General features: G+C 49.5%; 1 protein-coding gene across 1 annotated transcript in view; it reads left to right on the top strand.

Annotated features, from left to right (window-relative positions):
- The window catches only part of LOC119445664 (serine/threonine-protein kinase unc-51-like), a 142,870-nt gene that overhangs the window by 49,598 nt on the left and 80,201 nt on the right, over positions 1-13,071 (top strand). The window contains exons 3-4 of the mRNA XM_037709939.2: positions 2,715-2,765; positions 3,872-3,904. Coding sequence (XP_037565867.1) covers positions 2,715-2,765; positions 3,872-3,904 — 84 coding nt within the window. The remainder of the gene's footprint in view (positions 1-2,714; positions 2,766-3,871; positions 3,905-13,071) is intronic.

Here is a 13,071-nt window from a genome sequence, read left to right as displayed (position 1 = left end):
GCTGCGTGTCTGTGAGTGAGCGAAGGGCATTTCGGGGGACAGCCATGGAAGGACGATGATCATCCGCAGCGCATTTCCCTCACCCGTGGCACGATGGCTCGGAGGCGACGGCGTTCCGCTGCTGCTCGCGAGGTCGCAGCCGCAGTCCGATGGGGGCGCAGTGCGAGAACGCTTGCGTTTTTTTTTTTTTTTTCTTTGGGTGCACGGTAAACAACCCCAGGTACACTGTACCAAGGTCGCCGGAATTGTTTCGCAGCCGCCCACTGTACGCACCCATTGCTGTCCGTGTGTTTCTTTGGGAGATTAAACGCCAGATTGGTTTTATTTTGACCGCATTTTAGTCATTCCTTTTTCCCTTAGAATAGCTATCCACTTGTCTGTTGGTTGGCGCTTCACTTGAAGTTTACGTCGAGGGACACCAAAGAACAATAAAAACAAATGTTAGTACATATCGCGCTTCAACAATACCACAAACAGCGACTCTTATCTCTAGAGGGGATGGATAATCCAGAAAGGTGGAAAAAAAATGGGGTTGATCCCTCTTATATAGGAATCGATATAGAACACGAAAGTGAAACGTGTCTTCACAGAAGTAGTGTAATGTTTATTGCACATTGATATATAATGTCTATTGGTGTTTTGTGGCTAAAGCGCCCTTAGGCGTTGATGCACCCACGCTGACGCCTGGTGGCACGTCTCCTCCATCACGACTACCAACGTCGATGACCATGAGCAACCGTCGTGCATATGGAAGCTGCACTACGCTAGCACAACGCGAAAGACGAAGCACGTAACTGACACACTAATACAACGCGCAAGACAAAGCACGTAACTGAATCGTCACCGAGTCAAATCAGCGCGTACAGCGCGTCGTAATTGCAGCCTCCGCGATCAACTTCAGAAACATTTTCAGAGCTAATTGCGGAGGCCACGCTCCGCTGTGCTGAGTACGGTGAATGCCACCTAGGTGGCGTTGGTAGTGCTTCTTGATGCCAGCGTCCCTTCGAATGCTGGCATCGAGGCGTCGTAGTGCTGAGACCACCGAAGCGTTCACTGTCGGTGCGCGTTAGTGTCATAATGCAGTACTTCTCTTTTCTGCTCGTAGGCGGCGGCACCGCCCCGAGCAAGAGCGCGGGTACACGGAGGAGTGTTAGATATATAAGGCGCGTCTGTGCAGCTCTCTGCAAATGCGTTTGTGGCGCAATGGGTTAAACGCTCGGCCATCTATCGTCGCGGACCGAGAGGTCGTGGGTTCGATTTCCAAATTTTGCATGTTTGTGGAACTTTTTCTTCTGGTTTCTTTCCTTGTATTATGTTCTATGACGTATTTCCGTGACGGAAATACGTCAGTGAAGTCTTGGTGGACCCCGGCATAAAACACTTTCGTGTTAAAAAAAAAAATTGCGACAGGCGGGATGACGAGCAGCACCCCACCTTGAAGTTCCCGCACCAGCTGGCTGTGACGTCATGGATTTTGACGGCCTCTACTCGGGCCTGTGGTGATTGTTTTGTCTGTAACGATGGAGACTATACATTGTATTCTGAAGGAGCCAAATACTGAACTTGGCAGGTTTCAAAAACTGTTACTAATCCAATATGGCCGAAATATACGAAGATACTTTCAAATTTGTGACATTACACTCACGTACCGGTGGTTACGGCGCTACGGTTAAAAGAATTTAAAAAAAATGTTTAAGAAAGACGGAAAATTTGATTTTCCTTTTTTTTTTTCTAAAATCAACCTCTGACTACGACGTAAACGAAAATTGAGTTTTAGAAGAATACTTGAGCAGTCCAGACTGGTTTATCATATATGCTTATAGTGTCGCATTTAACACTTGAGAAAGCGTCCAGTGCCCGACTGGAGCTGCGAAACGTTCGAGCGAGTCCCTTTGCGACACCCCGCGTCTTCTGCGTCTGTAGGAGGGAGAAATTGCTGGCGCATGCAAATTCATTCCCAGCAACCGCTCTATACTCTGTTGTCCGAGGCCTCGCTTGCCGCGCTCCTTTCAGAGATTCGGGATGCACATTCGGAGAAGCCAAGCGTGTGCGATGGGACTTCGTGGATATCGCGAGTGCTTTTATTTGCGTATATATATATATATATATATATATATATATATATATATATATATATATATATATATATATATATACTGTTGTTGTTGCAAAGTATACATTTTTTTTTTTGCGTTTACATTTCTTGTCCAGAGGATTCCGCAGCGCGCGTGAAAGCGTGGGGTCTTGCTTCGATCCGCAGATGTGTGTCACGCGCAAGAATTGTGCCGGGTCGACTTTTTCGCGATTCCGGCGATCGTCGTGTATTTAAAAAGAAGAAAGAAAAAAGACAACGCGTGCAGCAGCATATATTGCAGTCACGCGGCACGGTCCCGCAACTCCGTATAGGGTTCAGTTTGTATACGGTGCATGACCCTGTCTTTCGCGAGGTGCCCGTGTATTTACTGGTCGCACGCGCAGCGTGGTCCGGCACGGATTTCGATGACGACACCCTTTTACGGCGGCTGGGTTTGCGGCAGTGTGTTACGTAACTGCGCGCCGGTCCACGCACTGCCCGAAGAACCGGCGCTATTCGGCGGGCGCGTGGATTGCCCGTATGTTGTATATGTACGCACTGGCGTCTTTTTTGTGAGCGACTGACACGGATTTAGCGCGTGCCGGCCGCCCTCTCATTTTCTTTTTTTTTTTCCCCGCAGGAGCTGTCCGAGCTGCATCACGAAAACGTGGTCGCCCTGCTCGACTGCAAGGTGGGCTGCCCTCTCCATTTCCTCTCTCTCTCTCTTTTATCGACAATTTAACGGATTTTTTCTATCGCCGCAAAGGTGTATAACCCCACCACGAAGACAAAATACTGGATGTGGACAGGCGAAAAGCGCTTTAACGATTGATTTTGTTCGACGTTGCATGTAAGCTCAAGGGGTTAAGAGGGAAAGTTGTGGGGGAAAAGAACACGCACAGAAGCGTCAAAAGCAAGATAAATAATACGTGCGAAACAAATTGAATCCGCCGAGTGTATGCGGAACGCACGTGGCCGATAGTGCGGCCACCCTGCAATCGAACTAGATTGCAGAGGGGCGCACCTGTGTTCCGAATACATTCGGCAGTTCTTTACGCTCGCAGTGAGCATGCATACGAAACTAGTACATGATCACAGCGAGCAACATCGATATTTAATCGAGACGATTGTCCGTGCTCGGTCATCGAAATTAAGACATAAAAGAAAATTCTCTATAGCAATATAGAGACAGAGCGTAAGGCAACGCAGAAGCGACAGCGAGCATGTGGCTGAAAGCCCGCGAAACTCGTATTAAACAAAAACGAAGCATATTGCAAACTTGCAAAGCAAATGCTCGCGCTGGCTTTTGAATTGAGCTTGTGTGATTGGCCCAAAGGAAGCGCCATGGCGGAAGTTTCGCTGTGGGGAAGGTGTCCAGGAATATATGTAGTGAATTCGATGTTCCCAGGAAGCAGAAATCACTAGGGTTGCACTGTGATTTCTGTCGAGAGCGCGATAGCTGGTAAGCATTAATCGGAAACTTTTGCGCTGCAGAATGCGTGCTTTCTATAACCGGTTCTGTACTGTGGGCGCCATAAAATGCAGGTGCATGCAAATGGCGCTTTCTTTTTTTTTCTAACAATCTTTTTTGTTCTCGTGAGGGTAACGGATACAACGTTATGGCAGGCAGAGCCCATAGAAGGGAAGGAAAGAAACTGTGACAGGGGATGTGAGAGGGGTGTTGGCTGCTAGCACTCTTCCGCGAAAACTGCGCGCTGCAGGCTTTCTGAACTTTAGCATCGATGGTGCTCTGCTTTCTCTCTCCATTTACAATCCCTGTTCTCCTTTGTGTTATAGGAAACCGCCCACCATGTTCATCTCGTCATGGAGGTAAGTCGCTCTTCATTCAGCCCTTGCACGTTCGCTTACCGTGAACGTATACGCAGTATGCACTGTGGAAATCAGCGCACGCGAAACGGCTCAAGACACGCTTGTCTGTTTGTCTTTCTTGTCCCATTGGTTGAAGTGTGTTCATCGTGATTGACCACGGGATGTGAGGTGAGCTACGAAACACCGAGATATGGCGTCGAGCGCGTGTCGTCGTGTTTATAAATACGGTTTCTATATGCGATCGGCTTTGGGAGAACAAGCGCCGAGTGGAGCCATTTGCTACAAAGTACATTACAAAGCAATGGCTTTGGACCACCACGTTGTGGAATACGACGTTGATAAAGCGAAACGTGCGAGTCTGGGTGGATCCTGCGTTCCAGCAGACGGAACCTACCACGCACGCTCGCAAGACATGCCCCGATTTATACCTTGAATAGAGCACTCGGATACAGAGCGCACCTTATATACGGAGGCTTTCTTGCTTTGATGGACGGCATCGCGACCGACACGCAAGCGATAAAAATCGGCGTATCATTCGCCGCCGCCTTTGCGTTCGCTGTGCAATGGCGGTGGCGTAAGAGTTTTCGTACGTATATAGTCATGAATTTGACATTGATGCTTTGGTGCCGTGTGTAGGCACACACGCGAGGCGAAGGAAGCGCGGACGGCGTTTTATCTTGCGCCAGTCAATGGCCGTCTAAGAAGAGAGCGAACGTTTGAAGAAGGATGCACTACAACTCGCCCACCAGTTACTTAATTGTAGCACTGTCACCCAACCATCCATCATCCCCTGTTCTGAAACGACATCCGTGCAGTCGGCCACAAAAGTGTATACGGGGCGCGGGATTTGCGAGAAAACTGAATTCCCGCGGCACCTGAGCGTTGAATTCAATGTCGTACTTTTCTTGCGACCGGCGCATTGATTATTAAATTAGAAGCTCCATACGCCTTGACTGAGCGAGAACGTTTGTCGTGAAACCCGTCTCCCGCGAACTTTTGTAAGCGACTGTTCAGCGCAGTCCCAGTATAGGTACATTGCAGCGATGTCGCAACGGCCGCCATAATGGAGCATCAATAGGCCGAGGAAAAGCACGAGCGTTATTTTGTTATAAAGCGTTTCATCTACCAGCGATGGCAAAGGTGTCTATATACGAACATTGCTCAATAGTGTAACGCCCGTGAGCCCGCACCGGACTTGCAAAGCTGTGCAGATATACTGTAACGCTTTTCTTTTTTAATGAAGTGAATTAGCGGAATTGTAATAATGGTTCAATTATAACCATTTTGGTTCTTCATAGACGCAATGGCCGCATCACCGAGTAATTTATAGATAAGGGTTAGAATTGTGCTATCTGGCCCCAGGCAATTTCTTTAAAATTTGGTGCAGCTTAAAAAAGGCAAGAAAAAAAAAAAAAACCTTGCATGCAAAACCCGCAACGGCGTGCTTGGCCAAATCGTCGCTCGCTACTTCCAGCGTGCGTCGCCAACGTCGCGCGTGCAACGACCCATTTGGCGCCTGTGTGAACGCAGCTGACGACTTTGGCCGTTACGCGACCCCAAATATCTGCGCGCCCGAGGGGGGTTCGGCGCGCTTCCGAAAAGCGCATACCCGCGGCATCCGAGCGTGTCGCGAGCCACATTCGCGCGATACCGTATAGTTGCGTGAGGGGTGGGGAGACAGCGATTTCCCGAACTTTTACGACTTTTATCTCCCGCTCTTTATGCGAGTTATTCTGGGTTCGCTGCAGTAACTGTTTGTTCCGGATCATTTGTGCCGGCAGGCCCTTTTTGGCCCGCTTGGCCCCGCTGTGCCTCGTCCGGAAACCATGGAAGTGCGATGCGTGAAAAAAAAAAAAAAAAAAAAAAAGAAGAAGAAGAAAGAAAGAAAAGAAAAATGCCACGTGGGGGAAGGTGCATCGTGCGCTTATTTTCCTGGCCCCCCATATTTTAGATTACTATATGTGACGGAGTGTGTCTGAATTTTAGATGACACTAATGACGCCTACATTTAAGCTCTGCTTTTGTAGTGCTTTCTGCTTTGTTGGGGCATGTGCTGATGCACTTGGCGCCCGCTCATTTGCTCGCCAGCCTTCGTAGAACCTTCTTTTTTTTTACCCTTTTTATTTTCTCGCATGAGAAGGCCGAGAACATTGCGCAATACCCGCAATCAAGTGTTCGTGCGTACACTCTATAAATTTCTGCCGCTGGCGTTATCGTCAGCCCCCTGCGGTGGTGGACGATCTCGGCGTGTCTGTGCAGAGGTCGCGCGTTGGTTACAGCCGATTCACTTTTGCCGTCTCACTGGCCTCAGACGACTCAGTGTTGGAAATGAACTTGACTAGGGTTCCTTGGTCCTCTCAGCGCAGCGTTTTGTCCTGGCAACGTTCAGGACGCGTGCGTGTCCAAGTTTGGGTTAACGTTCCTGTCGCGACTGGTCACGCGTGACCTCGGCATGGGGGGGGGGGGGGGGTAGACGTGTCCGTAAAAAGCGCTAGTCGGGGCCATTTACGTTGACGCCTTTCGGGTGCAGAGGCAAACGTATCAAGTATACGCGAATCATTTCGAGCCGTTGCCCCATGGCGAGCCGTAATAAATGTAACGTAGCAGGGTCCGCCGGTCACGCTGGTCTAAATTTGACTCCGCGATTACAGTAGGAGTGGGTAATTGCGACGCCTCGATAAGCTACTTAATTGTGCAGCAGAGGAAGAGTGTTCGCGATAAGCTCATTTGCCTATAAGTGGTTTTCGCTGCGGAGGAAAGTGAGTGCTCTCTCTCTCTCTCTCTCTGTTAGGTTTCCGCTCATCGTGTCTACAACTACAAGCGTGGGCGTCGCTCGCAAGCGACTCGCGCCTCGACATTGCACTCATTGCGTCATCGTATCTGCTCGGACGTAATAGCATTATGTCATAGTAGCGGAAGGAGCCAGCTGTTGTGAATGCTGGCTGTTTCCGTGTACTGCTGCGCCGTCAAGGCTGCAGCCGACCTGTACGCACCGCGGCGGAAGCGTGCACCGCACCTGCGACGTCCCTGCTATACGAGTGGGCTTGCGGGTACTCCCCGCGTACACTCCGACTTCGCTCTTCAGAATTCCATTCCGCTTTCGATCTGTTTCAGCTATCTTATACTGTATCGGTACAGACGTACGAAGCGAGACAATATGAAACCGAGGCTCCATTGTCTGTTGCTTTATCTGGTCGCTCCATTGGCTTCGTGAAGCTTCGTAGGGTTTCTTCATTGGCGTCATTGTCTGTTGGCCTCGTGTGGTTAGGTTGGATTCGCATGGCTAACGAAAGTCGTGCTCCTTCTCTTCGTTCGGCTCTTGTGTGCGGAAGTAATGGACGCTCCGTGACCTCAGTTTTCGTTGTTGCTATATCAAGGATATCGTCGTCGTTTCTACCGGTAATGTTTTCTCTGATGTGTGACTACTCCTCAAACAGGATAATTATGCCCAGTCGCGCTTCGAAAATGCCGTGGGTCTGTTACTTTTGCACGTGTCATTACATACATGTGCAGGAAGCTTTGTTTTCAAAATTTTCAGCAATATTGCACTTCTTGGTCCGTATCGTTGAAGGAAACACTTTGCATGGATGTTTGCAGGGTTCGCCCGTACGTTTAGTTGTCGAGCGGCACTGAAAGCGGAGCATGTTTCTGCAGAAACCGAGCTTGTGCGATGGCGATGATCACTGGCGATGGTTTTATTCTGCGCGATCAGTGTTAATTGGTTAAGACTGACTGACTGTACCATTGTTATAATCAATGACTAAGCTAGCACAAAAAAAAAAAAAAAAACATTTAACGAATATAACACGTGGCGCAGCCGTTTGTTTAGAAGCACCCGTATCTTGTGTTTTCGAGCAGTTAAACCTTGCGTTTAGTTTCCTTTTTAGTTGCGCAAGTAAGCTGGGTTCCCTGTGCGCAAGCGTTACCGGATGGAATTTTGTCGCATTTCTGGGGTCTCATTGCGAACCCCATAAAGTAAACGAAAAAAAAAAAGTGCCTTGGGTACCTTAACTACGGTTGTGCTGTTTCTATTGTTTCATGTTATAGGGTCAACGAAAACGGCATACAATGTCTTCCACTGCTGCGCACGCCTTATTGGGAGAGAAGGCGGCTAGACAAGCTTCCTTATAGCTTCCTTGGTTTTTTTTTTTTTTTGTCACTCCCTACACGATGGTATATTTCATTCCACTAATAATAATAAGAAAGACTGACTTAATACATGCCGCTAATGCGTCAGCGTTTTTGCCCCGCACAGTAATGAGCGCAGCGTGCCAAAAGCTATAGTTGCCACCACGTGGTTTCCACATGCCGCAGTTTCAGTATGCGGTAAAGAATGAACCTTTAAATTGTGTCGACCAGAAAAGCATGCAGCGGCGGCATCAGCACTATAACGAATGCGTAATATACACGCGAAGCGCGTTAAGACCGTTGCGCAAGAACGAATAGGAGGCACATATTGCACTGTCGCCCATCCCCGTGTCACCCTCAGCGCGCAGTTAAGCATATGTTTGTGTGGCAAGAGGTGCTTCTGGTTACCATGCGTCAGCCGCTCGCTCGAGTCACAACCCCGAACACAGCGCTGTCATCTTTGCACTCATTGTAACTAATTTATCGCGACCGCAGCGTGTGTATACCTTCGGGACTCGCCGCCGTGGTGCGCGGGATGTGTAAAAACCCTCGCGGTGGCTTCGATAATCCCGACAGTTAATCCCGCGCCGTCGTGTCAAGGGAACTCGATGAGCCTTAAGGCCGGCGTGCCCCCCTCCCCTCTCTCTTTTCAGCAAACGGGCCGCGCTGTCCTCGGCCGTGCCTCATTAACTACGTTAACGAGGTAGCGACGTCCGCAGAAGCGCGTTCGGCCCTGAAATACTTTATATAGTTGAGTAGTTCGCGCGCGTCATTGGTGTCGTATATAATAACGCCGGCTGTTCGCTTATTAAGCGAACATTCGCGACGCCCGTTGGCCCGGAGGGACTCGGCCGCTCCCCGGGCGTCTTGAAACCGGCGAGCAAATACAGCTGGGCGAAAGTTGTATGGCGCGCTGCCTCGGACGCGAAAGGAGACACAGCGGTCGCGCTTGCCGCTTATTGCGAAGGCTGCCCGTCGCGCGGAAAATGGGCCGAGCGATTCTTTACCCGCCAACATTAGGGTGTCGCCATTATAGGCGCGCGCGAGAAGAAAGCTGCACGCCGCCGTCCTCGCCGCTGTAGCGGTTGCGTCATATCGCGTCTCGCGTGTATGGCGAAAATGTTAAGCGAGGGGTTTGTAATGCGATCATTTCTTCGTGTACGTATGGGTCGGTATGTTCGCCTGTACTATGCTGTATAGCCGTGCACTGTTGCGGATGGTGATTATGGGTGTTTTATTTCATTGGGCTGCATGTATATTTCCACGTTGCGTGTGATTTCTGACGCCTTTTTATTCAAGTGCGGTGGCCAGCGGCCGAAGCTGGTAGGGTTTACTTGGGCAGTTGAATTATTATTATTATTATTATTATTATTATTATTATTATTATTATTATTATTATTATTATTATTATTCGCTGAGACAGTTCTCACGTTAAAAGCAGTCGAAAACTTCCAACAATGATCCGCTCCAGATGAGTGCGATATATTAACTGTGTGGCCCATTACTAAGTAAATGTCATGTGTTGTAACAATCACAGGCTCATTTATGTATGTTGCAATTTGGTTGCGATGTGTAAGGGACCCCCCCCCCCCCCCCCCCTTTTCATACTGCCTTCTTTCTTTGAGTTTTCTTCTTTTACCTATTATGGTGGCGCGATGGAAATGCCCCGTTGTGTTCGTAAGTTGTGTACCGTAATGCGAGCTGCCAGCAACGAGCTCTCAAAGCGAATCATCAAATCCTCGCCCAAGTGCAAGGTTGTGCCTGTATGTCCATTCTAAGTACCACTTAATCTACGCCTATACCTCGGTAGAGGTAATGTCGTTTTACCGGTCGGCGCTTGGCGTCGAGGCCAACACGTGAACCACGCGGCGCTTGCGCCGAAATTACGCGAGAGCTTCAGACCAGGCGACGACGACAAGGCTGCCGCTTTCGTCCCCTAATCTAAAGCTCGCTGTTATATTCACTAGCGCGCTTGTCTTTTTCGTTGTCTGCCATCGCTTTTGTCTCTCACGCTGTATATTCCGGATCGAGCCACGTCGTAATCTTCATTTCGCGTGTTTGCTTCTTGGAAAATAAATAAGAATTAAAAGGCGGAGAGCCCTAATGACTGTGCATGTGTGGGAATGAGAAGATGATGACGGCGCTTGCGGCACCGGGAAGAAAAAAGCGGGCTCGCACGCGAGGCGGGGATGTTATTTGCATACACGAACGCCTCGTGCAGCCTGCCCGTCTCCGAAGACTCGTGTGTGAGTCACTCGGGGAAGGCTCGGCAAACCTGTCCCCCTCTTGCTCTCTTCTCGGGTTGTCCACTTCTCGGCTATGTTTTCCTGCCTCTCTCTCTCTCTCTCTCCCTCCCCCCCCCTCCATCCCTCCTGGGGGGGGGGGGGGGGGGGGGGACTGAGGTCACCTTGCTCCGAGAGCGCTGGTTGCGCCTTTGGCACGTATGTGTATCTCTGGGCGCACTTGTGCGACGAGACACATCCTATATTACGTGATGCGCAGAGATGTGCCCGGATTAGCGCGATGCGAAGACGGACGGAGCCGCACTTGTAGTTTAATTTAGTAATGTCGTGAACTTGTAATATTCCTTGTCAGCTGGGTACACTTCGAGATGGGCTATCAAGTTGTAGCGGTTATCAAACGGGACGTGGTAGTTGCATTTTGGGGGAAATTGATGCGGTTGCCGAAGAGAAGTGGGGCGCAAAATATTCTCCAGGGAACGAACTGACGACCGATATCCACAAAAATTCGGAAGAAATCTTATTCCTTGACTGGCTTGTTCACTGGCGCGTTGACACGCATGTAAAAAAAGAAAGAAAAACGAGAAAACTATCATTTGTTTTTGAACAGGGTTTCCGAGCAGATCAGGCGTTGCTCTAAGCTGTCTTTGCAGATAGCGGTAGGAATTGTCTTTCGTGCCGCATTGATGTGGTTCACGTAGTCGTCGCATTCGCCTCGCTTACTCAATGATTACTTGGGCGATTGTCGATCCAGCTGAATGGCCGTATATGGTGGGTTTCTCGAAGCCTTTGTGGAATAATCACGGTAACTACACATTACGAGAGAAAGACGCCGGTTAAATATATCCACGTTAAATGGTATACACCGGCCGCGCGTTCTTCTGTTTTTGCCTTTGATGAGGCTCGTAATTTATTATGCACGCCGGCGTGGTTCAAAACTGCGTGGCTTCTTTGGCCGCACAGTCGTGGCGCCACATTTTCGTCCGGGATCGATGTTCTCGGTAGATGTGGATGGTGCGTGGCGACGTCACGTGGTTGCATGTCTCCGGAAGAAAGGCTAGCAGCTTGCTGACGAAAAAAATAATAATAATAAAGCTCGCATGACCTGCTTTCCTTCTGCGACGTTTTTCTTTTTTTCCTCATTCTTTCTTAGGAGGACGCGGCAACAAGGCTGTTGTCACCTTTAGCTTCTAGAGAGAGGGGGACGTGTGACTAGTGTTTTCAACTCGGTCGCGTGTTCGGATTTTCCGGTTATCTGCATTGTCACGCGACCCCATAGCACCTGACATATGTTTACTCTGTTAGCTTCTCATTCGCGGCAAAAACATCGCGAGCATCAGCCCACACCACTCGGTGCACTTAATGGAGAATCCTCGCCAGAAGAGGCTTGTTTATTATGTACAGGCTTGAACGTATACGGTGTGCAGCACCAAAGCGAGTCCACAAAAAAAAAAAAAAAAAAAAGCCCGCTTTCTCGTGCAGTTTCGCGTGAGAACATCGCTCTAAGTGGGAGCGCGGCCGTGTTTTCATTCTTAAAGCGCAGTTGTATCAACAGTTTGTTCACGAATGTCCTAGCTGAGCTAATTACCCTGTAATTAAGGAAAACTCCGCAGTGGGTGTCGTGTGTTGTTTTTCTCGCCCAAGTCCTTCGTCGCTTTGCGCAACAGTGTTAATTACCCTGTGCAAGACCTTATCGCGGAATCTTGATTTCTCCGGTGGCAGTGGTTGGGTGACCGGTATTTTATTTTTCAACTGAATAACTTTCTGTGCTGTTACTTAAGCTAGGTGACCCTCATGGCGTTGTCCATGGTGTAGTCTGTCGTGTTTCATCTGTGACGCATGGAAACTACATGAGATCATTTTTCGGCACCGTGCCCGTATACCGAGACGATCGTCTGTATACGAAAATGCATGCGCGTTCGCCGCCTCCAATTTTTAGTTTGCTTGTGGAAGCAGTGATATGCCTGCTGTAATTTGCACGTGAGAGCAAGGTGATCTCGTTTTACTTCTGAAACGGACATCGAGCCTCAAATCCTTGAAAAGCTTAAACGTTAAACCTGCCAGACCAAGACAACAATATTAATTGGCCGTTCGTTTTTGAAACGAAACAAATAACTTGGTCTCGAGAGTTCTTTGCTGGACGAGCGAGCTTCGCAAGGCAGATCGACTTCCGAATATTTGCAAATCGTCCGTTCCCTACTCGATCGTCGCGGACCCAACGTTACGCGGACGCGACGCCGCTTATGTTTCGCTTCTTTCTCATAACTGTTCTGGCACTGCATTTTCTAGTCGTCACTGCATCTGTCTTTGCTGGCGGGACGATTCTCGATCCTGCTTCCCTCTGCAGCTTATTCTTCGTCGTTTTTTACAGACTAACATAAATAGTATATGCATATCACGCACACGCGCGCCGCCTTGGCAGCCGCGTGTACTATACGCGTGAGCGGGCACGTTGCCACGTTGTCGATCGCGCTATGAACCTAACGTGCGTGGTGCTCTTCCTCTGCGTTCTCGGTAATCGGAAGCGTTGCGCACCTAACTTTCCTTGACAGAGAGATACGGTGTGCGGAACGGACATTCGGGGGGGCAAACTTGCGCACAACCGGCAGCGCGCCCATTCCAGATAACGGGAGAGGGGAGGGGGGGGGTCTTGTTTGTTTGCGTCTTATATACACACACGCGCCCCATATATATACGGCAGTCTCGGCGAATGGGTTGTACGTACGCGCAGCGACAGAACTGCTTGGCATCATCGCCTTTGGACCGCGCGCTCGGTGGCAACCGCGACGCACCCTCGCT

The sequence above is a fragment of the Dermacentor silvarum genome, chromosome 3 (genome assembly GCF_013339745.2).
Source record: "Dermacentor silvarum isolate Dsil-2018 chromosome 3, BIME_Dsil_1.4, whole genome shotgun sequence".
Classification (NCBI taxonomy): domain Eukaryota; kingdom Metazoa; phylum Arthropoda; class Arachnida; order Ixodida; family Ixodidae; genus Dermacentor; species Dermacentor silvarum.
Note: the sequence above shows the minus strand (reverse complement) of the source record. Positions and strands in the feature narration are given on the sequence as shown.